The sequence below is a fragment of the Silene latifolia genome, chromosome 2 (assembly GCF_048544455.1).
Source record: "Silene latifolia isolate original U9 population chromosome 2, ASM4854445v1, whole genome shotgun sequence".
Taxonomy (NCBI): domain Eukaryota; kingdom Viridiplantae; phylum Streptophyta; class Magnoliopsida; order Caryophyllales; family Caryophyllaceae; genus Silene; species Silene latifolia.
Window position 1 is genome coordinate 55,855,505 of NC_133527.1, and position 26,304 is coordinate 55,881,808.

The 26,304-nt window shown below is 38.5% G+C and overlaps 2 protein-coding genes across 2 annotated transcripts; one reads left to right on the plus strand and one right to left on the minus strand.

Annotated features, from left to right (window-relative positions):
- Window positions 1-854: 854 nt before the first annotated feature.
- Window positions 855-17,984, minus strand: LOC141642777 (lactoylglutathione lyase). The gene is made up of 9 exons (XM_074451706.1): window positions 17,796-17,984; window positions 17,575-17,709; window positions 17,427-17,488; window positions 5,722-5,782; window positions 3,161-3,240; window positions 2,989-3,059; window positions 1,544-1,633; window positions 1,254-1,363; window positions 855-1,131 (listed from the first exon to the last, which is right to left on the minus strand). Exons 1-8 carry the CDS (start codon window positions 17,958-17,960, stop codon window positions 1,263-1,265), a joined length of 765 nt encoding a protein of 254 aa, XP_074307807.1. The 5' UTR covers window positions 17,961-17,984; the 3' UTR covers window positions 855-1,131; window positions 1,254-1,262.
- LOC141642776 (uncharacterized) lies at window positions 17,554-21,084 on the plus strand. The gene is made up of 3 exons (XM_074451705.1): window positions 17,554-18,247; window positions 18,955-20,597; window positions 20,696-21,084. Exons 2-3 carry the CDS (start codon window positions 20,049-20,051, stop codon window positions 20,915-20,917), a joined length of 771 nt encoding a protein of 256 aa, XP_074307806.1. The 5' UTR covers window positions 17,554-18,247; window positions 18,955-20,048; the 3' UTR covers window positions 20,918-21,084.
- The last annotated feature ends 5,220 nt before the right edge of the window (window positions 21,085-26,304 follow it).

Genomic DNA, 26,304 nt, shown 5'->3' on the forward strand with positions numbered 1-26,304 from the left:
TCGGGTGAAATTTCACCCAACCGGACGAATTTCGCCCGGCCGGGCAAAACTTCACCCGACCCGTCGGCCGTTTTTGGACCAACATATGTAATGTCACTGCAGGTGAAAATTCACCTAGGAGAAATTTCACTTGGCGATGATCTGCAATTGGCTTTGTAATTTCTTCTTCCATTGACCTAGATATAGATAGTCAATTTTGAGAATTTGATAAACTTCTTCAAACTTTTAGAGCGAGAATAACATAGTTTAGAGAGGTAAAGACTGCATCTAATCATTTGGTTGTAAGAATTCAAGTTTTTGTTAAGTTAATTCCTCGATTTAATTACGTCTTTGTTCATCTAATTCATGTTCTTAACTATGTTTCCTTTAAATCTGACTATTGTTTATTTGTTTAGCATGAGTACCTAATTATTTTCTAAGGTTAGACAGATATAAATCTAATGGATTGTAATTGATATCGTTACATGAACTATCATTTGATCATTGTTTTAAATCTAGCTAATTGATTACTGCTTAATTAACCATTCATGCAAAATAAGATTTTCACCGACCGGATTAAGACTAATTGAGGCTAGGATAATTGAATAGAACAAGCCTAATAATAGCGTCACATGTTAGGTTGTACATCTAAAAGGTATAATTAATTTGCGAGAACTTCTAACCTTAGATAGTTCGACCCCTAACTTCGCTATCTACATTAGTTAGTAACCTTAGGGTACTTTTACTTGACTTAAACCTGCTAGTGCTTCACATGAATTAATGAGGTAGAGCCAAGTCAGGAACCCAAATCCGTTGATGCGACACTCACAAAGCACAACTTGCAGACACATGAAACTAGCTTAGACATGATGGTAGAGGGAGGCAAATTCAGGGTGTGGAGTTTTAAGGAAATTAAACAAGGTGAAAAGTAAGTAATATTTAGACACAGATTGGGCCAGAACTCAAAAGTTATAACGGGTTAACAATAAACCACTAAAACATAAACTGGGTCGTAGTGTCAACTAATAAACATGTGGTATGATTTGCAAGTTTTAGAATACTCGACAGAAACAGAGCTCAGGTCCGTCCATATAGCCAGCTCCTTTCGCATCAACATCAACTCATTACATTCTCTTTATTTTCCATCACTCTCTGCAATAAATTGAGCTCCGTCAATAAGTCAGACCATCACGTGCGACATAGTAAACACTACATCTTTGATAAGAACATTGAAGGGATAACTCCTTAACATATAGCAACTAAGTTTCACTTACAAGTATACATTAAGAAGCACCAGAAGTAACATCTCCGATTGTCTTCAGGTCAAAGATCTCAATCCAATAGCCATCAGGATCCTTTATGAACGCAATCCTTTTCATTTTACCTGCAATTGGATCATGACACCACCATATAATAGTCATAGCACACACACACACACACACACACACACAAATAAATGGCCTGATGTGCCATGGAGGTAGTAATGTACATGGCCCAGTTAAAACAACATATTGTGAAAGGAAGCTGATATTTTCATCAGATATACAGGAACCAAAAGACCTACCGTCATCAGGCTTCTTTACAAAGTCCACGCCTAAGCGCTCAAATCTTTCACATGCATTGTAAGTGTCATCAACAGTAATTCCAATATGTCCTGTGAAGGTATACAGTTGCTTAGAATTCAATATACTCATCATCGATTGAACCAAAACATATAGCAATGCAACTCTGACACAATAAAGGCGATGGTGCACAAACTCCAGGAATTGAGATTGACATTTAAGATTTAACATTACATAAAATAAACCACGCTTGTTATCGACGTTCTGCTCATTATCCCAACAAGAGGTCACCTTCTTTACAATCTATCCTAAACGAAACCCCTTTAGAAATGTGCCACAGGCATGCAATAACAACTTCCCCCTCTCGAGTCTCGCCCTTATTGTCATACCTCCTTAGCTGATCATACCTCGAGGATAACTTTATGAATCAGATGTTTTATTCACTTGAACTTAATTTTTGAAACAGAAGTGGCATTCTTCTTGCAGCTGTGGCAGTATCACAATACATCAATTACCTACCCCAACTGCCCATAACATATTACTTACCCTCACCACTCTAAATATGTTCATGCCCATTTATCTGATATTCTTGGAAATAAATTTCAGAAATCTGCCACAATGGAAGTGTGAACTGTGAAGTATAAAAGCCTCATATCCAAACTAGACTGCCAATATGCCTCATATCAATAAAAAATGGACTTTTTTTTTAAATAATGCTCGGAAAGTAGTACTCGTCGAACTGGGTCGGCAGATCACAATCTAATAGAGAATTACTAGTATATATTAGTGCATAGGAAAGTCATTCATGGTGTGGTATTGGGCTAAAAAGTTGGTTTCTTAGTTACGCCAAAAGTTCAAGACTTGGTAATTAAGCAATGACCAACTATGCTAAAAAAAAACTTGATTGAAAATTGTCTGGAGAGTACAGGGTGGCGACTTTATGCTAAAGTCGTCATGCTTTACGTGGCTGCTCTTCCATGATCCTAGTTACCCTAAATCTAAGCCACGTGTACACCAAATCAACAAATATTTTGAAAACCAACCAACTGATAATTTTTATTTATTTTTGAACAATATTTTCAAAACAAATTCAAAAAAAATGTTACTAGTCTACACTTCTTTATGCTCTTTTCAATGACCGTGTCACATACAAAAACTTCAACATGGATAACACACTTGGGCTTCAGTTCAAAATGAATTTAACTTTTCGAAATATAAAAATATGATGCTCGGGCACATATCCATGTCTAACAGTTGAAGCTAATGAATTCAGATAACCTTTATGTCCATATCACACTTCCAAATAGCAGAACTAGCAACACCTATGTACCCTCCACACTATAAGTAATGAATAACCAAATATATGTGTGTAAGAAAAAACAAAGGGCTCTTGAACATTGGAACGGATAGAAAGCTGTATTAATTTTTAAACACTATCAAGTCATACCAAAGCCACGCGGTTCTGAGTTGCCATTGTGATAACCTTTGAATTCGGGATCACTCTCTGTACCCCAGTTGCTGCAAGGCAATCCGTCGATCAGATACAAATAAGTGGGCAATAGCAGTAAATAATGTGATAGAGCTCGAGGCATGGCCGACATGAAAACTAAAACACTCACTGAGTAAGTTCGATCGTAGCTTTCTTACTAAAGGTCCAGACAGTACGGTCAACTGGATCACTTGGAGCTGATTGAAGATCCTGAACAAAGTTAAGCCAACATTAACAGGGACTTCCCATTCAAGATTAATGGAGGACATTTCATGCTACTTTAGGTGCTTCGGAGGTGTATGTTTGCGCTAAATGGCGTCAAGTGACATTAGAGGCATATGTGCGGAATTAGGTGATGCTTTGGTGGTGTACTTCTGAGCTAAATTGCGTCTATTGGCTGTAGTGGTATATGTGCGGAATTAGGTGATTAAAGGAGGTAGTTAAGTATGATGTCAGGATTACTTAAGTTTGGTTTGAGTGTCTTGTAATGGGCTAGGAGAAGCACGGAGCTAATGATTAGTGTCAAGTCAAGGCCCAAAGTTGCAGTCAAAGCTCGAAATCAAGGCGAGAAACGAAGAGAAGCTGAAACGGAGGTGCCGCATGGCATGGCAAACGCAGCACAGTGCAGCAGATTGGAGCTGCGACTTCTGAGCTTCCTTTGTTATGTTTTTTACTGTTATAACTCTAGTAATTCTAGTGTTTAGGGATAATCCAACACATTACCATAAAAGAATTCCTTTAGAACTCTTGTAATTATTTGGGAGCTTTCATTTTCCATCATTAGAAAATCAAGATTATGTCGATCCTCTCCATGGAAGGCTAAACCCTTTATCTGGGATTGAACAACTGAAACCATCGGATTGTTAAGATTGTAAGACTTCTACTAATCTACTCTCTCTTTTACACTCTTGAATAATGTTAACTATTCTCATCTTAGTTTAAAAAAGCGCGCCTCAGGCGCGCCTAGGCGCGAGGCGAGGGTAGGCGATGATGCTAGGGCATTACAGCAACTAGGCGAGTCTGTGTTCAAAAGGCCCTAAAAGGCGAGCGCCTCAAGGTGATGCCCTAGGCGCAAAAAGGCGCGCCTTCTTAACTGGAGGCGCTGACAAGCTTTGTTTCATAAATAGTCACATGTCAAGCACATACGCTAACTCCTTTTTAATAAAGTTTTATTTTATTACAAAATAACACTCTTTTAACCCTAATTTTTTAGAAGTACAACCTAATCAGCGTTTACTTCTTTCAATTTTCTACTGCAAGTTTCTCTTTTTCTTCTTCTTCACATTTTTTTTTAAATCTCTTGCTTTGACTGCTGTTATTAAGCATCTGTTTCCTTTCATGTTTTCTTTCTTATAATTTCAGTTCCCCCTCTTCTTCTCTCCTTGCTTATATACTTGTTAATTCCTCTACTGACTTTCTCTCTTCTACGCATTTGCTTGTAATTTTAATTGCTCTCTTATCTTTTCATTTTTTAACTTCTAGAGTAGTTTGCCTTTATGTTTTTGCCTTATGTGCTGTTTTGGATACAATGGTTAATTAGGTACAAGTATTTAACGCTTAATTTAACGAATGATATGTGATATAGAACGTAATTTTCTTCCCTTTAATATATTTATGATGTGAATCTATGTTTTTAGTGATGCTTAGTGTGTAGAATTAGTTTAGAGGCTCATACAAAAAAAGATGCGCCTCGCGTTCAAAAGGCGTGCGCATTCGCCTTGCGCCTTGCGCCTCATCGCTTTGACCCCTCATCGCCTCGTTGCGCCTTGCGCCTCCTCAAACTAAGATTCTCATTTGAATCTCATGGTTATTGGCTGTTCTACTAGATTGATCACCTAGTTGAATTATTACCCATCTAAGATCTAATGGAAATTTTGGTGAATGCATCAAATGTTCTCCTCATTATTACATTTGTAGCCACTAAAATTCATCAAATGCATAGAAAATCATTGTTGTTCAATTGTAATGAGCAAACAAACTAAAGTGTGGACTGCTTGTATTTACATGTGTTTGCCCTTGTTGCTTTCCCGGAGCTATTTTCTGCCGTGCAATTGAACCTAGAGCGCGTAGTCCAGATTATTGTTAGCGTAAGGGCTGCTAGGTGCGTTGCTTTACCTAGATAACTAGAACTAAAGGGAGATAGGAAATTATATTTCCACAACAAGGTATTCAAAATGAAAATGGAAGCTAATTGTCAATGATCAATCTACAATTCGGTGGTTGTTTCATGACTGTTTCACATATTAGCTTATTTATTAGAGTAGCTTCTTGGGCCCACTCTTCTCCACCCCTAATAACTGAAGCAAACTAGAACAATATAAAAAACTTGAACTAGATGAGCACAATTCGCCTAAATTCGTTAAAATAATGTTTCGAAAACAGGAAAAAAAAAACCCATCATTTTCTTTCTTTGAAATTAATGTTGTCAACACCGTAGTGGCTAGTACACTTACAGAATAATACAGTAATACTTTATTTGTTTAACGAAGAAACAGCGATTTCTCACGTTGCATCCAAACTTAAAAAGTAAATATAAGGTCTCAAAAAGTGCACAATCAAGTTCACATATCTAGCATCCAGCTATTTCAGCAAATCGAGTACTTCAAAGAACGGCTAATCTTTGCAGATTGAACTATCAATACATGATCGCTGCAATTAGGTAGTAAAAGATAGGTTACTTCATGCACATACCTCATAACCCAAAAAGTACAAGCTGAATTTCATCTCTGGAAAATCTAACCTCTTAAGAAGCCTGCGATTGTGCCGCCATACATTCATTAAAATTCATAATTGAAAGTTCCAGCACTTCATCTAATGTAAGGAATAAGATACAAACAATAGACATCTTCGGCAATTTAAACCATCAAAGATGAAAAAAAAACGATTCCCTTTTGACAAGACGGCGACATAACTACATCAGGCATAAACATTGCCATGATGCCATGAGAACAAGCTCAAAAAAAGCTTGAATGCAAAAAAAAAAAAAAAAAAAAAAAAAAGAGCAACACTAGTAATATAAATACAACCCTCCATTAAAAAAAGCCAAAAAAATATAAAAAAAATAAACTGCACAAAATGTAGGCGATTAGAGTATTAGACTACTTTAGAGTTCCAGCAGTACCCAACAGATGATTTCAGTATCTCACTTAGACTCATAAATTTAGCTCATCCCCTATATACTAAAAGATTAACACATCTCCAAATTCTCCCGCTTAAATTTCCCGCCTAAGTGATATTCAACTGGATAATATTTGTTTCCTAATTAATTAATGTCGACTATCTATATTTATTACTATTAAACAATATTTATCTCCTAATTAATTTTATAACATCAATAATTGTTTTAACTTTTATTTACATAAATAAGGTTAATAAAATATCTCCTTGGAATTATATATGTAAATTTTTTACCATTTTCAAAATGACGGTAAACTGCATTAATTTGATTAATTGTCAAATTCTCTAATATCTGTATCTAAAATACCGTGCATTTGCACAGGAGTTACACTAGTTCTGCTAGTAATAGTCAATAAAATCGCTAAGTTCAAATAGATAACTAATTTCCTCCCGCCTAGATGAAAAATTAAGGCAATATAACCATATTTTTTTAGCGAGAAAGCAATATCATTTCTTAACGATTGCCAATTCTATTGAATCCTAACCTACATACTTTCAATGAGGCCGGAGGTATGTCACTTCAACACTTGATATATATTTTTTGAGTCATAGGCATGTTTGACACGACAATCAAGGATACTTTCAAGGAGGCAGGAGCTATGTCACTTCAACATGTTAAGAATTGATTCAAATTCTTGACTATTAATTATGATTATTGATTTCTTATGGGTCTTTTATTATGGAGTTTATGGAGTCATTATTGGGTGACATTCCAAGTTCCTAGTGAAGTCATTTATGTTTTTCTAGTCCTATAAATTTCATGGTTGTACCTCAATTTTATAGTGTGAGTGAATAAAAGCTTTCCCCCAAATATATTGTTCTCTTGATTCTGTACTACATTTGGTATAATTTGGTATCAGAGTAGAAGGCAAACTTTACAGAAGAAGTCGAAGGAGAAAGTAAGTTGTTCACGGCTTATTCTAGTGGTTCTTATGTTACTGACAGTGTGTGGTTTGTGGATAGTGGGTGCTCGAATCACATGTCTGGGTCAAGATGTCTGTCCAAGGATCTTGATAAGATGCAAAAGGGTGAAGTTCGGATGGGAGATGACAAGCAAGTTAAGGTCGAAGGCAAAGGTACAGTGGCTATAAAAACCATTAAAGGTCCAGTGGCTATACAAACCATTAAAGGTACTTCTTGTTGTTTATTGATTATTAAAGGTACTTCTTGTTGTTTATTGATTATAATCGTATGAATTGGGTTTATTTCTTGAAGTTTAAATCTGAGGCTTTTGAGTACATTAAGAAATTCAAAGCTTTGGTGGAGAACCAAAGTGACAGGCATATTAAGACGCTACGAACAAACCGTGGTGGAGAATTCTTGTCAAATGAGTTCATAAAATTTTGTGAAGATGTCAAACCGAAGATGTCTTAGTCTAGTGGTTAAGACGGAGGTATTGTGGACAATAGGTCCCAGGTTCAAATCCCCCCTTCCCTCTATTGTAATGCGACTATGTGCGCGCTTCGTGAGACCAAAAAAAAAAAAATTGTGAAGAACATGGTATTTGAAGGAAATTGACTGCACCGTACACACCGCATCAGAATGGCATTGCGGAACGAAAAAATAAAATCATAGTGGAGATGGCAAGAAGTATGCTCAAGGCGAAAGGGTTGCCAACCCGTTTGGCCGTTTTTAGGTACACGTTGTGGCTACTGCAGTATACTTGTTGAACATTTCACCTACAAGAGCAGTCCAAAATCAGACTCCATTTGAAGCATGGAGGGGCAACAGACCTCGGGTAAGCCACTTGAGAGTATTTGGGTGTGTAGCTTATGCTTTGGTTCCCTCTCATTTACGCCATAAACTTGATAGCAAGTCTGAAAAATGTATATTTGTTGGCTATAGTTTTGACTCCAAGGCATATAAGTTATATAACCCCGTAAGTGGTAAAGTGATTATAAGTCGAGATGTCAAATTTGATGAAGCATAAAAATGGTTGTGGAGTGGTGATTTGATAGTAGCTGCAGTACCACACATATTGAATGCTGACAGTAGCAGTAATAACTCAACTAGGCTATCCAACAGTCAATCTAGCAGTCCAACTTCGTAACCACCAGACTCACCTTCAAGCACCTAAAGCGAATCATCTCCAAAACATTATCGATCACTCCTAACTTTGCGTTATATGTCTCCGACCCTGTCACCTATGAAGAAGCATCCGGGAGTGAGGTATGGCAAGATGCTATGAAGGAGAAGATGTCAGCAATAGAGAAAAAAATGAGACATGGAACTTGGAAGCTAGTTGATCTACCTAAAGACAAAAATGTGATTGGGCTCAAGGTATTCCGGACCAAGTACAATTCTGACGGGAGCATTCAGAAGCACAAAGCAAGGCTTGTGGTCAAGGGATACTCACAAGAGCAAGGAGTGGACTATGAGGAGACTTTTTCACCGGTAGCTCGTTTTGAAACGGTGAGAGTTTTTTTCTCGCTTTTGCTGCTCAAATGCAATTGCCAGTGTATCAATTTAATGTGAAGTCCGCTTTTCTAAATGGTGAATTAGAAGAGGAGGTTTATGTCTCTCAACCAGAAGGCTTTGTTCTTAATGGCTATGAAGACAAAGTTTACAAGTTAAGGAGAGCTCTTTATGGGCTAAAGCAGGCTCCGCGTGCATGGTATAGCAGAATCGATACTTTTTTCCAGAAAAATGGAAAAGTGAATTTACCAGAGGTGAGAATGAGCCAACGCTTAGTTGATGACGAAAGGTAACAATTTTCTGGTGGTTTGTTTATATGTAGATGATATGATCTATATGGGTTCATCTCAGTCCATGGTTTCTGAATTTAAGTCTTGCATGATGAGAGTTTGAAATGACTGATTTGGGTCTGTTAAAGTATTTTTTGGGACTTGTGGCAAAACAAGGGAAAGATGGTATCTTTGTTTGTCAAGAAAAATATGCAACATATTTGTTGAAGAAATTTCACGTCTAAGTGTGAAGTTGCAACTACTCCTATGAATGTAAATGAAAAATTACAGCGTGACGATAGAACCAAGCATGCTGATGGCAGGATGTACAGAGCCTTGTAGGGGGTTTAAACTATCTTACACACACTAGGCTGGATATTGCCTTTCCGGTTATATGCATAATCCAACAATGCAGCATCTTGACGCAGCAAAGATGATACTTAAGTATGTTGCTGGAACAGTGAAGTATGGGATTTGGTATACGAAAGTGGCAAACTTTCAGCTTGTTGGGTTCACGGATAGTGATTGGGCTGGATGTGTGGATAATCGAAAGAGTACATTCGGCAATGTCTTTAGCCTTGGTTTCTGGGCTGTGACATGGAGTTCGAAGAAGCAAGAGACGGTAGCCTTGTCTTCCTCTGAAGCCAAGTATGCAGCAGCAAGTTCAGCAGTAAGACAAGCACTATGTGATACGAATTGAGCAGCGGACTTAAGGACGATTTGGACAGTGCAGTGGACTGTTCGTACTAGGTACGCGCAGACCTGAAACTGAGTAATTTAAAGAACAAAAGAGTAAAATTTGACGGACTGTTTTTGGGCGAACTGAACGTACTAGGTACGACCAGTTCTGGATTTTGTTTATAAGGGATAGTGTTTTGAACAAGCAAGACCTATTACTTGATCAAAGTGAGTGAGACCAAGACCTATTGATCAACAACTCGAGAATTTTAATTAGAATCGCGTTCTAACTAAAACCAGTTTTGTTTCTAAGCAAGAAACGATTTTGTAAACACAAGTTTTTAGCAAATTTCTGAATGATTTTATTCAAGCAAAAGAGGCATTATATAGCCCTCAAACCAGCCGTGCAAAGCCAAGCAAAGTGAAGAGTTTATCATTTACTCTTCACTTAATTACAATCATAAACTCTACTAGTTCATTGAACTTAGACAAACAACAATTAAGCCAACATTTTATTTTAAAACATAATCTGAAATGTTAAGCTAAAAACGTCTTGTGGACCGTCCTCCTTGGGTTGCGTGCCATCCCCATCAGCTCCCATGCTCCACAATTAGTAAATTAACAAAAGAAGGAAAATTGTAGCTAAAAGGCTGAAACTTACGGACCAACATCAGACCCTCCTCTTGAGTGTTCATAACCAACTCGTCCAGCCCATCAACTAATTCCGAGACATTAGCTTGGTCCTTAGCTTGGTTCGCATCATCTCCTCCCCCTTGAAAAGGAATTGACCTCAATTCAGCTAGGCCATCATCATCCAAATAAGGAGAGAGATCACCAACATTAAAAGTGGCGTGAACACCATAATCACCGGGAAGTTCAACCTTGTAAGCATTGTTGTTTACTCGACCCACAATCTTGTAAGGGCCTTCCGCTCTAGGCATGAGTTTATTCTTTCGTTTGCTAGGAAAACGCTCCTTTCTCAAGTGCACCCAAACCAAGTCTCCAACCTCAAACACCCTTGGCTTCTTATTCTTGCTTGACTTGCGTTTATAAAGGTGCATTCACGCTTCAATTCTCGCACGGACTTGCTCATGAAGCTTCAACATTGCTTTCAACTTGGACTCGGCATCTTTATGCACCAACTCATCTTTAGGCAACGGAATTAAATCCAAAGGAAGATAAGGATTAATACCGTAGACAATTTCAAATGGCGAATGACCCGTAGCATGAGTAGGCGACCGGTTATAAGCAAATTCGGCATGAGAAAGCTTGAGATCCCAATCCTTTTGTGTCTTGCTCACAAGCCCTCGCAACAAGGTACCCAAAGTTCGGTTTGTGACTTCGGTTTGCCCATCCGTTTGAGGATGGTGAGAGGTACTAAACAGCAATTTTGTACCCACTTTCCTCCATAATGTATTCCAAAAGTAGCTCAAAAATTTAGAATCCCGATCCGACACAATAGTCTTTGGAATGCCATGTAACCTCACAATTTCCCGATAGTATAAATCAGCCACATTAGAAGCATCATCGGTTTTATGGCAAGCAACAAAATGAGCCATCTTGGAAAAACGATCAACCACCACCATGATAGCATCCTTACCACGTTGAGTGCGTGGCAAAGCAACAATGAAATCCATTGAAACATCATCCCACTTTGGACCGGAATTGGCAAAGGAGTATACTCGCCCGGTTTGAACTTGCTCTTCGACACTTGACAAGTAACACACTTACCCACGACATTATGAACATCTTTTTGCAATCGTGGCCATAAGAAATGTTCTTGCAAAATCTCCACGGTTTTTGCCACTCCGAAATGGCCAGCCAATCCTCCACCGTGAGCCTCCCTTACAAGTAGTTCCCGAATAGGATGCTTAGGAACACAAAGTCGATTTCCTTTAAAAAGAAAACCGTCTTGGATCAAATACTCTCCCTTAGCTCCTGATTTGCACGCAAGATATATTGCACCAAAATCTCCATCTTCAACATAGTAATCTTTCAAAGTTTCAAATCCCAAGAGGCGAACGTCAAGCGTGGACAGCAAAGTATATCGACGAGATAAAGCATCGGCTACAACATTACTCTTCCCATCTTTGTATTTGGATGAAAAGTGAAATGATTGTAAGAATTCAACCCATTTCGCATGCCTATGATTCAACTCGCGGCCCATTGATATACTTCAAAGATTCATGATCGGAATGCAATATAAAATGGTTAGGACGGAGGTAGTGACTCCAATGATCAAGAGCCCGGACAATAGCATAAAATTCTTTATCATAAGTGCAATAATTCAATCGAGCTCCACCCAACTTCTCCGAAAAATAGGCTATAGGTCTTTTCCTTGAATCAAAACAAAGACCTATACTTACGCCACTAGCATCGCATTCAACTTCGAACGGTTGAGAAAAATCAGGTAACGCCAAGATAGGAGCGGTACACAACCGTTCCTTAATCAATTCAAAAGCTTGTTTAGCAGCCACACCCCATTCAAACCCGCCCTTCTTCAAACACTCCGTAATAGGGCTGGTTATGGTGCTAAAATTACGAATGAATCGTCGATAAAAAGAAGCAAGCCCATGAAAAGATCGTACCTCACTAACTGTTTTAGGCTCCGGCCATGATCGGATTGCTTCGATTTTTGATTGATCAACCGAGACACCATCCTTGGACACCACGTATCCCAAGAACACCACGCTCTCCACAAGAAAAGAGCACTTCTCTCGCTTCCCATAAAGTTTCTGATTTCGCAAGGTTTCAAACACTTGCCTCAAATGTTCAAAATGCTCATCAATACTCCTGCTATACACCAAAATATCGTCAAGATAAACTACAACAACTCTGCCCAAAAAGGATTTAAGTACCTCATTCATCAATCTCATAAAGGTACTTGGAGCATTGGTAAGACCGAATGGCATGACGGTCCATTCATATAATCCATGCTTCGTTTTAAAGGCCGTCTTCCATTCACCACCCTCACGCATCCTAATCTGATGGTAACCACTTCTAAGGTCGATTTTTGAGAAAATAACCGAACCATGAAGCTCGTCAAGCATATCATCAAGTCTCGGTATTGGGAAGCGATATTTGATGGTTATGTTGTTTACTGACCATTGCCCGCTATCAACACACATACGCCATGAACCATCCTTCTTTGGTACGAGCAACACGGAACAAAGACAAGGACTCATACTCTCACGCACATAGCCCCTCTCCATTAATTCATCAATTTGCTTTTGGAGTTCTTTTGTTTCTTCCTGGATTACATCGATAAGCGACCTTATTTGGAAGAGTTGAGCCCGGAATAAGATCAATTTGATGTTCAATGCCTCGAAGAGGAGGCAAACCAGCGGGTAATTCATCGGGAAACACATCCCCAAACTCTTCAAGCAACTCGTCAATTGGGTTATGTTCCTGCAAAACAACATTAGCACTCGAATTTTCTTTAGCAACAAGCAAATAAACTTGTTCTCCATCATCAATGGCACGCTCCACATCCCGTTCTCCAATCAACATAGCAAAGACGGGCTTTTGCTTTTGGTTTTGAACCCAAAGCACGGACAGCTTGTGGTGACATTGGTTTAAGCACAATCCGTTTCCCTTTGTCCTTCAACTCATACTCATTACTCCTCCCTCTATGCAATACATCCCGGTCATATTGCCATGGTCGACCCAACAAAATATGACAAGCATCCATGGGAATAACGTCACACAACACCTCATCGACATAGGAACCCATAACCAAACCAACCCGGGCCTGTTTTGTCACCTTAACGCTATTACCATCATCTAGCCAATGTAATGCATATGGGTGCGGATGTTTAGTAGTCACAAGACCCAATTTTGACACCATTTCAGTGGAGGCCGCGTTGGTACAACTACCCCCATCGATAATTAGACTACACCACTTATCATTTACCCGACACTTGGTATGAAACAATTGATTTCTTTGTTCGAATCGCAGGTAAAGTCTTTACTTGCAAGGTCCGCAAAAACCAGTTGGTGTCGTAAATTGGTGCCTCATAGTCCTCTACTAACTCGTCCTCTTCCTCACCTTCATTGAAATTAAACAGTTCACCCAACTGTTCTTCCTCGGCCAACAACTCGTCCCTACACTCTACCGCTTCTCTCAAGGTCACGACTCTTTTGTTTGGACACGTACCTTGGTAATGACCGAAACCTTGACATTTGAAACAACGGACTTTGGACAGGTTAGTTTCTTTGGCCGTGGTCCTAGGGGTAGTGTTTGAAGAGGCCGTGGCTTTGTTAGGACTCGCAAACGAACTACTAGGTGTTTCGGTTTTGGGATTTGTTTCGGTTTTGGTCCATGATTTAGCCTTTCCCGAATCTGAACTCGACCCTCCCCCATATTTAGACTTCCCTTGTGACTCCACTTTCAAACAAAGACCACAAAGAGTATCAAAATCGGAATATGGGTATAACTCAACTAACTAGCAATATTATAATTCAATCCACGCAAAAATCTCGACATTTTCTGTTCCTCTACTTCTTCTAACTCACCCATCAAACATAAGTTTTCAAATTCATCAATATATTCACTAACACTTAATTTTCCTTGTCTCAAATCAAAGAATCTTACGATATGTAGCTAACCTATGGGTCGTTGGCACATACCTTTTACGAAGTTTACGTTTGAGACTCCCAAGAATCAATCTTTTCTTTCCCCGCGCACACCCTCTTGGCCTTCAACCCTTCAAACCAAAGAGATGCTCCCTTGCTTAATTTCGACTGCATACTTGCATCTTTTCTCATCATCCAATTCCTTGAAATCAAACATACGATCTATCTTCCGTTCCCACTCCAAATAGGCCTCGGGATCAGCCCCTCCAACGAACTCGGGTAGTTCGTTCACCTTGAATGGTTCAGCCACCCTTTCAAAACGCCTTGGTTGCCACCTATCATCCCTTTCTTGCACGTTTTTCAAGGCCTCACGGTTCTTTGCGCAAAAAGTTAGGATTATCAAAATCCGTCGATAAATAAGGATCAAGAGCCAAGCTCGATACCACAAATGATACGAATTGAAAGCGGACTTAAGGACGATTTGGACAAAGGCGATGGACTGCTCATACTAGGTACGCGCAGACACAAAACCGAGTAATTTAAATAACAAAAGAGTAAAATTTGACGATTTTTTTGGCGAACCAACGTACTAGGTACGACCGCCTGGATTTTGTTTATAAGGGATAGTGTTTTGAACAAGCAAGACCTATTACTTGATCAAAGTGAGTGAGACCAAGACCTATTGATCAACAACTCGAGAATTTTAATTAGAATCGCGTTCTAACTAAAACCGCTTTTGTTTCTAAGCAAGAAACGATTTTGTAAACACAAGTTTTTAGCAAATTTCTAAATGATTTTATTCAAGCAAAAGAGGCATTATATAGCCCTCAAACCAAATAGTGCAAAAAGCGAAGCAAAGTGAAGAGTTTATCATTTACTCTTCACTTAATTACAATCATAAACTCTACTAGTTCATTGAACTTAGACAAACAACAATTAAGCTAACATTTTATTTTAAAACATAATCTGAAATGTTAAGCTAAAAACGTCTTGTGGACCGTCCTCCTTGGGTTGCGTGCCATCCACATCAGCTCCCATGCTCCACACTTAGTAAATTAACAAAAGAAGGAAAATTGTAGCTTAAAGGCTGAAACTTACGGACCAACATCAGACCCTCCTCTTGAGTGTTCATAACCAACTCGTTCAGCCCATCAACTAATTCCGAGACATTAGCTTGGTCCTTAGCTTGGTTCGCATCACTATGGCTCCAGAAATTACTTAGTGATTTTCTCGTCAAGCATGATAAAGCTACTATACTTTACTGTGATAATCAGTCAGCAACTGCAATGGCGAAGAATCCAGTATTTCATGGTCGGACTAAGCACATTGGTGTGCAGCATCACTTCATTCGGAAGGTAGTAGCTGATGATAAAGTCATGCTGAAATTTTCTGGCACAAACGACCAAGTGACAGATGTCTTTACAAAGTCGCTTCCGCTAGCCAAGCATCAGTTCTTTGTGTCTAAGTTAGGAGTCAGTGTGTTTGAATCAAGGGGGGTGTTGAGAATTGATTCAAATTCTTGACTATTAAATATGATTATTGATTTCTTGTCGGTTACAATAAGGTGTTTATTATGGGTCTTTTATTATGGAGTTTATGGATTCATTATTGGGTGACATTCCAAGTTCCTAGTGAGGTCGGTTATGCTTTTCTAGTCTTATAAATTTCATGGTTGTACCTCAATTTTATAGTGTGAGTGAATAAAAGCTTTCCGCAAAATATATACTGTTCTCTTGATTCTGTACTACACTACACTATACTTCTGGAGCCATATGCGTGTTTGACAGGACAATCAAGGACAATCAAGGATACAGGTGTGTATACCCGAAACTTACCAATCCGATACTCCCTCTAACAGAGATAAAAGGGAGGCATGATAAAGGAAAATACTCTTGTATAACAATAAAAATAATTTGAATTTTTTATTAAATTTTAAGCGTTATAATTTAGACATCTTTCTATTTTATTCTAAATACTCAAAAACATTTTTTCACTTTGAAGACGTGTACCCGTACACATATCAGAGGTCAGGTGCACCACAAAAATACCCTCCAAGATTACTTGTTGCTTTTTGTTTGAATTGTTTCAAAGTATCTACCTTTTTACTTTGAATTACTCCTCTGATGATTATAAAATCAATTTCTTGAAGTACCATATTAATTTACTTTTACAAGTAGACGAGTAGTAAGTAGTAACTTCTGGTGATTAAAGGCGAGCAAGATCGTCATTCATCGTTCAATCCATTACACTACATTTTTCAAAATCCCCCTCACATATTTTGGAAAATGTAATGAATTGAAATCAATGGAAGAGCTAATGTTTTTTCGTAGTCAATGGCCATTATAGAAATACAAAAGCCATAAACAATACGAAAAAGAAAGAGCTCCTATACATTAAATTATCTGAAAAATAAGATGCGGAGGTAAAGATTTCATCACTTCCAAAGTAATATGGAGTAATAATTTTTACTTCATAAACTCTATTTTTAGTTTTGGAATATGATAGAACAAAGCAAAATAACTCACTACACTATTCACCTTCTCTTATTACGGAAAAAGGAACCTCAAACAAGTATATCTGCCCGAATAATAACTTCATCAACTTGAAATATAATAATCATTTTAAATTCATTTTCTTTTTTTTTCGGAATTTGAAGTTATAAAGAAATGGCATCGTTTCTATTTGTAAAGTTCCTAGATAACTTTTTGAGATACATCAGTGCAGCATTGGCTGATCCATGTATGACGGGGTCCCGGAAAACCTTTTTTTTTTTTTACTTTGTACAATTTTTAGCCTAAAATTTATATTTTTAATGTAAAAATAGCCTTAATCATTAAATTGGGACCCAGGAAAAAATTATTTGGATCAGCCGCTGCACTGCAATACAGATTATTTATAAGTTTGTGGCTTACAATTATTATAAAGGAAGAGGCAGCATTTGAATTAGATGAATATTGAAGTTTGGAATTGAAGCATGGATAACAAAATTGGATCATTATACCCATCACTCATTTGACCCAGGGGAAAACCTCGCTAGTAGCAAAGGATAGCACTCGCTACCCCAAATTTCCAAAAAAAAAAAAAAAAATGGTTAAAATTATCGATTTTGCTACCCCAGTTCTTAAATATGGACCTTGACATGAGTATAAAAATAATATGAGGAAAATTGCTACCCCAAAATTTTATTTCTAGGTTCGCCTCTGGCCTTCTGCTTTGTTCAAATTCAATTAGGACTAGAAAATGATGGAAAAATGAATGAGTTAGTTAATTAAGGCGACTTACGACATGCCGAGGACGCGAGAGTAAAAATCGAGACTAACTTTGGGGTCCTTAATCCGAAACATCTGAGGCAAAAAAATGAACAGTGTTAGAAACAGAAATGAAGCAATTAAAAGAGAGTGAAATGATGAAAAAGAAAAGAAAATAATACAGTTTGCTGCATGAAGTAACCCTTGGTAGCGTCATCGATGGTAGAATGAAGGCCAGGGTTGTTAGAAGGGGATTCTTTCGACTCGGACAACATCGACGACGAGTTTACGGATAGACGACGAAACTGATTATTAACCTGCAAAAATGAAGATAAAATTGATGAAATAAATAAATACGATTAAGTTGTTGCAGATGGGAGTAAAAATGCAGAAACTAACTAACCTTGATATTATTATTCTTCTTCTTGTTGTTGATCGAGAAGAGAGTGTTGGAGGAGATAGAGGGGAGAAGGGGTGAAAATGAATACAAGTCAGGTTTGAGTTTGCTGGTGGCGAATGAAAGACGGTGGTGGATCATACAAGTCCGCATCAATGTACTGGTACCCATCTTCAATTGAGCTCATAATGGCCTATGTGGGCCGTTTTGTATTTTTAAAATGGAATTTTTGGATCCAACCTACTAAAGATCGTCGACACATTACTAATTATCGTCGATAATTATTAATGAACTTCCTAAACTACCCCTCCCTCACACTCCCCCTTATATTTTTCATTTTCTCCAAAAATCACCATTTCACACTTAAAATTTAAAGAAAAAAAACCCGTCTCACATAACAACGAAAACACCGTCTTCAACCACATCATTTTCGTCATCAAATTCAAACATTCAACCAGGTATGTATTCTTTATTAATTTTTTTTTAATATTTTCTTAGTTTGTATGTTTGTGACGGAATTAGAATAAATGCCTTTATTGGAGACGGAATTAGGATAGATGTCTTGATTTGAGACGGAATTAGTCGGATTTGCAACATTGTAATCGATTTTTTTTCAAAAAAAAAGAAAAAAAAAACACGAATTGGGCTTTGGAAGAGAACATTTTCGTTCAAAACCTGACCCAGACGAAAATGTTCTTCGTCCAGGATGGGTGTTGGACGAAAAACATTTTCGTCTGGGCCAGGTTTTGGACGAAAATGTTCTTCGTCCAAAGCCCAATTCGTGTATTTTTTTTTTCTTTTTTTTTTTGAAACTTATTTTTCCGTCTTGTTTTGTTTTCGTTAAAAAATAATTAATTATTAATAATAAACCTTGTCCGTGCCTTATTCGTTGTATTTTTATTTTTATTTATTTTTTTACTTTTTTTAAAAACTTATTTTTCCGTCTTTTTTGTTTTCGTAAAAAAATAATTAATTATTACTAATAAACCCCGTTCGGGCCTAATTCGTTGTATTTTTATTTATTTTATTTATTTTATTTTTTTAAACTTATTTTTCCGTCTTCACGACAAATAAAAAGAAATAGTGAAGTATAACATTATAATTAATATATTTTTCGGTTTTATTAATTTAACTAATCAACGCCTTTTTGTTATTTTGTGAATAGATGGCCGATGGAGGAAAACACCGTCACGTTTGAGCTCGAAAGGGGCTCCAGTTTGAGTCCGAGGTAGCACCGGTGGGTGGAGAGGGTAGTACCTAGTCGTGGACTGCGCAGGAGTTGGAGGAGGAGGTGCTTCGGGCTGTTGTTGAGGTAGCTGAGGATGAGGGGGTGCGGAGCGAGTGCGTAGGGGGGCCCGTAGACGGGACGAGGAGGGACGTTTCCAGCGGATGTCGGATGGGAGTTCTAGTAGTGTCGTGGCTCCGAAGAAGAAGTCGGATAAAGATGTCTCTTGGTTGGTTTCCGATCCTATTCCGGGTGGTCCGTTGGTTCCTCACGTGATTCCCAGCTTTGGGGGCCACATTGCAAACACCTTATGGCTGACTCCTAATGAGGTCGGTCGACCAGTTTTGACGGGTTACCACTGGTTTGGTAGGACGAGGTTGTTGAGTAGCTGACGACTACCTTCGACCGTTCGGTCTATTTATGACGGTAGTGGTCTTTCCCACCTTATAGATTACATGGCCGAGCATTTTAACATGCCCCTTATTTCTGCTTTCGTTGAGAGATGGCAACCCGACACCAACACTTTTCACATGCCTTTTGGGGAGATGTCCATACTCCTTCACGATGTTGCGCACATCTTAGGTGTTCGGGTAGATGGTGACTGTTGTAAGGTGGAGAGTGCGGACGGGACGTTGGCGGACCCCCTTATGTATGTTTGTGGCTTCTTTGGGAAGTCACAAAACGAGTTGAGGTTGCCGTTGAACCCTAATAAGAAGGCCCCTATTTACAAGAGTGGGGGTATATTGGTAGATGCAGCTTGTGACATGGCGATGGCTAGTTGTGATGTTGTTCATGCTCAGGGGTTCTTGGCTTTGGTCTTGGGGTCGACGCTTTTCGTCATCAAATCAGGTGATAGGTTACGTCCTCAGTTGTTTCCCTTAGTGAATAATACTGCTTATGTACACCACTACGCTTGGGGAGCCGGTGCACTAGTCTACATGTATCGATAGTTGGGTGTGGCTTCACGTGCTGGTGTGAAGACTATTGGTGGTTGCTTGACTTTGCTGCAATCGTGGATCTATGAGTACTTTTCTATGTTCAAACCCAGTCCACCTTCGGTAATTGACCCTACTCAACCTTGGGCTTGCTCTTGGAGATCCGTTGGTCCCTTTGCTCAAAATGCGGAGAAATTGTTGGAGTACCGGAGGGTGTTAGATGGGCTTACTTATGCTTCAATTAGGTGGGATCCGTATGGGCCGCGCCAGGATGAGTATTATCCTCATACTCTTTTTGCCGGTTGTGTTCGTTTCATGGACATAGCCGTGCCGTACCAACCCGATCGGTGTTTACGTCAGTTTGGGCATGTGCAAGTAATTACCAATCCCATTATGAGAACGACAGCGCATCGTCCTGCTTCGGGAATAGGGTACGAGGTTAGTGTCGGGGCGGTGGGCGATCATCTATGGGACTGTTGGGAGGATCACCTGGTTCACCTTTCTCGTAGATCGAGACCAGTTACTTTCCCGGGGGAGACGGCTCCAGATTACGAGGATTGGTATAATGGGAATTCTCGCCCGTTGATCATTGATCCCGAGCACCATGATGCCCCCACTGCACATGACGATGTTGATGTCACTGCTGAGGTAATAATTTTACGTACCGTTATTGTAATAATTGTTTAAATTTGTTACCATTTGTCGATAATGTTTAAAATGTCTTAGTTATTTTTGTCAATTTGCAGACTCCACATGCTTTAATTGATCAGTTTGCCCAAGCCCAACGGATTGGTGATGACAAGAAACAGCTTTCCTTCTTCCGCAACATGATGAAGAACATCCAACCACTGATTGACAGGGCTAGGCACAGACAAAGTACTAGAGGACCCCGTCAAACACCCGGTGATCGTATTCAGCGTAGATCACTTGGTGTGTATACTGATAGCGAGGGTGAGGGTGATGAGTAGTCGGGAGACTAATTTGTGTTTGTATACATTTATTTTGTACGTTTTTAAACATTTTCTTTATGTTGGACGACTATGTTAGTTGACTATTCAAACCGTTTTAAATTAAAAAAACATGACGGTTTTAAATTCTGAAATTTCTGAAATTTATTGAAATACTCACCACTTCATAACAATGGCTAACATGAGGAAAACAAACAAATACAAGATACTTTTGAAATAAAACTTCATGATCCTTGACATTTCCGAAATCTCTTCTTTTAAACCTATCACTTGCTCTTTCATGACATTTCCACTTGATGCATCATCACCTTCATTTCACATGCTATCTTCAATCTTTTTGTTATTGTCAAATGATCTTCAGTCAACCACGACACAAAATTATTGCAATCTAAACACTTAAAATACGCTTTCATTGGATTACTAATTGACCCGGAAATCTTGATGATAGCGTTTTTGCCACAACGATTGCAACATTGATTCTTAAAATTAAGGCCTTCAATTGGGTGGTTTCTCCACATTGAGGATGATGTCGACATAAGTAGAGATATGAAGAAGAAAATTGAAGTGAAAAATAGAAGAAGATGAAGATGAGTGAAAAATAGAAGAATATGAAGATGAGTGGCAAAATAGAAGAATATGAAGATGTTAATATAGGTGAGATTTAGGAAAAAAATGGAGGGAAAATAACCGTTAAAATTCAAAAAATATCCGTTACAATTCAAAAGTAACCGTTACAATTCAAATCTAACCGTTACAATTCAAATCTAACCGTTATAATTTTAAAAAACCGTTATAACTCAAAAATACCGTTACAATTCAAAAATAACCGTTATAATTCAAAAATAACCGTTACAATTCAAAAATAGCCGTTACAATTCAAATCTAACCGTTATAATTCAAATCTAACCGTTATAATTCAAAAAAAACCGTTATAACTCAAAAATACCGTTATAATTCAAAAATAACCGTTACAATTCAAATCTAACCGTTATAATTAAAAAAACCCGTTATAATTCAAAAATACCGTTATAATTCAAAAAAACGTTACAATTCAAAAATAACCGTTTTGAACCGACTTCTTATAAATAGCCTATTTTATGTCAATTTCAATCACAACATCCAATCCTATTCACTCACTACAATACTAAAATGGTTCTCACAAATACTCAGAAAATCGGAGCTTATCAACTAAGAATCGATCAAATTGTTGCGGATTTACCAGTGCTAGTTTCTCGCCTTGAATTAGTGGTTCCTAGTGCCACTGTATGGCACTTGCTTGAAAACCCTCCACTTGGAAGCCTTTGTATCATCTTATCCGGAAACCCGGATCACATACTAACTCCAGCAGTTACTGATGAGGTTGTTTCTGATGAAACATTAACCGAGAAGATGTGGGAGTTTCGCAGGTTAAAAAGTGATTTCTTTGTCTATTTTGAGCGCATCCTGATCGTCCTCGATTACGCAAGACTATTAGAATTATATGCTGGTAGAGTGTTCAACCTAGGAAATGTGAAACTCAACATCACTGATTTCTTGGAACAATATGTTGCTACCCAACCTGAAGAAATTGAGGCTCCAGATTATGTACAAGATCTGGAATCGTCATCTTCATCATCGGAAGATAATTAAGTACGATAGTTATTTAATTATATATTAATTATTATGTTATGTTTTAATTAATATTGTTGTAATGAGGTTTGGGTTTTAGGGGTTTGAGGTTTAATTATGTTTAGGGTTTAGGGTTTGAGGTTTGGGGTTTAGGCTTAGGGTTTGAGGTTTGGTGTTTAGGGTTAGGGTTAGGGTTAGGGTTTGAGGTTTGGGGTTTAGGGTTTAGGGTTTCAAGTTTAATTATGTTTTAAGTGATTTATGTAATGTCGTTGCATTTCAAATTAAGTTATGTTTTAATTAAATGTCGTTGTATTTCAAATTAAGGAATGTTTTAATTAAATATCGTTGTATTTTAATTTAAGCTACTAAAATATAAGGTACAATAATCGGACAAATAAAATATAAAGTACAATAATTCAAATAAAAGTTCGAATAAAAAGCTAACGTCCGGTCTCAAAACTGCGCCACAAATAAAGTTGATATCGATACATGCCTCTATAATGAGCTACGCTATCATCGTGTTCCCAACAAGGGGCTATTGATGGCATAGGTGACAAGGGACGTATGCGGAGCCTCATATAGTGGTTTCCTGCATGTAATATCCATAAGACACCATATGGGTTACGTACTCCAGTGGGGGCTCGTAAAGGGCAAGTAAGTATGACTACTACCCCAATGTCGGTGCCCTTCTTGATCGACCCATGAAGAAACGCAACATATCACCCAATTGTACATCGTAACATAACCATATAGATCGAAACCGTCCATCCAATGAGCCGAGCCGTATGGTACCTAATCCATAAATGTAATTCTAGCTACCTCCACATCAAATCTATCCGGGCCATAGATATGATCACGGTAAATGGAACTACGGATTTCCCTGAGTAAATCTGTTCTAGCCATCGTGAAATGAGATTGATCACCCCGAACAGCATGTGAGAGAACTCGTTAACCACAATGACCGTCTCCGGATGGATTATACCACGCTTCTAGATACTGTGTAAACCAAGAAGGCAAAAACTCAAGATAAGGAAAGTACCTCCAATGACCAATAGTATAGTTTACCTCTAGAGGTGCGCAGTGCGATGTACTGAAACTCCCCGTACTCATGGTAGCGGTGGTAGACGGTGTACCAGGACCCATTTGAGTGGAACGAGGGGTAGTAGACGGAGTAAAATGAACCGTCGGAGTGGAACGGGGGGTAGTAGACGGAGTAACAGGAACTGTCGGAGTGGAACGAGGGGTACTAGAAGGAGTAAAAGGAACGTCGGAGTGGACCCGGGGGTGGTAGGTTGTTGTGAAGACGAGTTTCTTTGGGGCGTAGACGATCTGCCTCTACCTCTCCCTGTGCCTAAGCTAACCCGAACTCGTGCATGCTCAACGGCGGATGGTTCACTACGAGTTCCCCTCCTCGGACGTCCTCTAGGGTTCTCGTTCACCCAAGGCTCGTATACATCCTCCTCATCCGGATGTATCTGAGAGTAAAGGGCATCGAACACGGAGGATCTCATACTCAGATCTGCATTCCGAATTTCATCAAATAACTCCTCGAGTCGATCATCGTCACAAGCCGGCATTGCCTCTGAACCATCGTACTCCAACTTCCTCCAAAATACATGTAAGACATCAAAAGGGACTCGAGCTCCGTTTCTAGAAATGCGATGAAGTGAACAAGCACATAACAAACCAAGTGTAGTAGTCTTTATACAATCGCAATCGATCATCAAGGCATCTTCCGTCATCTTGGCGCCTCTTTCGAATTCTCCACACAATTCAATGATGGCATTCTTTGATATTTTATAAGAAAGTCTGGAGAATAATCGATTAATCCCAGTCAACCGTCTCGATCTAGATAACTCCAATAAGTGTCGGATCTCAACATGTTGGGTTTCCAACAGAGAATGAAAACGGATCCAGATGATATCAACGGCCAATTTCGGGCTATTCAACCATTTCTTCAAATTCGCATAAGCCGACTCAACTCGAGATGTAGAAGTGTTCTCAAAATGAGTTATCTTGTTCGTTCTGTACTTGGCCCATTTCTCCACGTGCGGGAACAATTGACCTTCAATATAAGCCGCTACTCCCGACCATTGCCTTGCCAAATTGGCCCACGCCACATCAAACTCATCTCGGGTATCGCCTCGACAACCGTTTTAAACAAGTTACAAGTTATGAACTTAGCCCATCTATCCTGACCCGTGATATGTGTGGATACGGGGGGCCTACGGGGGCGCTTGGGAAACAAGCGTTTGCATTTTTGGAGTCGCCACCAATTTATTATGGAAAATTGAAAACCGTTCGAATACTTCGTGTCATGTCAAGACACAAAGTAGTGACATGAACACTAAGAACACGTTACCCTTAGCATTCTATGTCTAGAATGACTCTCGTGGATTTCAATGAACACGGATGTTCACAGAGATCTGGAGTAAGGGGTGAGGGTACGTATTAGGAAGTCCTTTTACTGAACACCTAATCCCGCCCGCCTCGATAGCAGACTCTACTAATGATTAGGGAAATCGTTTGTACTCGATATGTTGTTAGCAACATCCACAGATTAATCCTAACATGTGAAGATTAAACTATGTCGGCGAACAAATAATTAGGCAATCAATTATGTCGAAGTAGGGTTTAGAATTAATTACATGTGAAAACTAGTGAATAAATCATACATGACAAAATACAATAAATAAAATGCGATAATTACAACAATTACAATGGTTTAATGATTTACGTCAAAAATATATTTAAGACGGATAATTTGAGAAAAACAAGGGAAAATAAATTAGGTTAGAAAATACGGACAAATTAATGGTGATACTACGGTTAATAGTCAATTAATACATAATTAAAGAATTAGCTCAAAGCAAGAACGGAAGTTCAGAGACAAAAATCAACCCGGAATAGGCGCAGCAATACTGCGTCTATTGGAAGAGGCGCAGTGATCACCGTGTCTGTTCCTGAGGTGAGTTCTGGCTGTGAAGTCAGAACTGCTATTCGTTAATGCTCGTTGGTGTATTTAATGTTTGATTATGGATATTTGACTCGGATGAAAGTGATTTAGCGTATTATTTATATATGAATATGTCATGAAGGCGATAAAAATGAATTAAAACGAATTAGAACGAATTAAAACGGATTAAAACTAATTACAAACGAGTTAGAACTAATTAATTAGGTTAAACTATTAAGACGGAAACAAATTGAAAGACGTGATAAACTGATGGAAGCATATACAAAAGTCGAATTCCGGAGACTTGATATGAACAAATCGAATCTCCAAAATCCGGGTTTGATTTAATGACGAAAACCCGCAAATATTGATTATAAGGGATTTAGGTCGGAATTCAAGCGTAATATTTATTATGAATATGTATTAAAGGTATTATGTACGAAGAAAAGAGAAGAAAAAATAAGAAAACAAAGGAAAAGGGAACAGATTAACAGAGAGACGAGGGAGAAGAAGAAAAGCAGGAACTGCAGCTGCCTCTGGAAGAGGCGCAACAGATGCTGCGACTCTTCGAAGAGGCGCAGCAGTTGTTGCGTTTCTTCTCGACGTCTGCCAACTATTAATCCGTAAAAACAGTTTAACAAAAGGGTTTTCGAAATCGGTTTTAAGCATACTTTTGACGTAAATCTTACATTAATTGGTACAAAAATAAAATACAATAAAAAATGGGGATTTACACCCTCAGACTTACATGTTTGACGAAATGAGATTAACTAAGTTAATGTTTTAGTGATTGCTCGACTCATATGTATGAAGAAAGTGCCCT

What these genes read in the sequence shown, in the direction of transcription:
- LOC141642777 (XM_074451706.1), bottom strand. Translation starts at nt 17,960, where the DNA reads ATGGGTACCAGTACATTGATGCGGACTTGTATGATCCACCACCGTCTT. An exon ending in TCTCGCGTCCTCGGCATGTC is followed by an intron (nt 5,783 to 17,426) that starts GTAAGTCGCCTT and finishes GCACAATCGCAG; the next exon opens with GCTTCTTAAGAGGTTAGATT. An exon ending in GCTACGATCGAACTTACTCA is followed by an intron (nt 3,060 to 3,160) that starts GTGAGTGTTTTA and finishes ATTGCCTTGCAG; the next exon opens with CAACTGGGGTACAGAGAGTG.
- LOC141642776 (XM_074451705.1), top strand. Translation starts at nt 20,049, where the DNA reads ATGTTCAAACCCAGTCCACCTTCGGTAATTGACCCTACTCAACCTTGG. An exon ending in ATGTTGATGTCACTGCTGAG is followed by an intron (nt 20,598 to 20,695) that starts GTAATAATTTTA and finishes GTCAATTTGCAG; the next exon opens with ACTCCACATGCTTTAATTGA.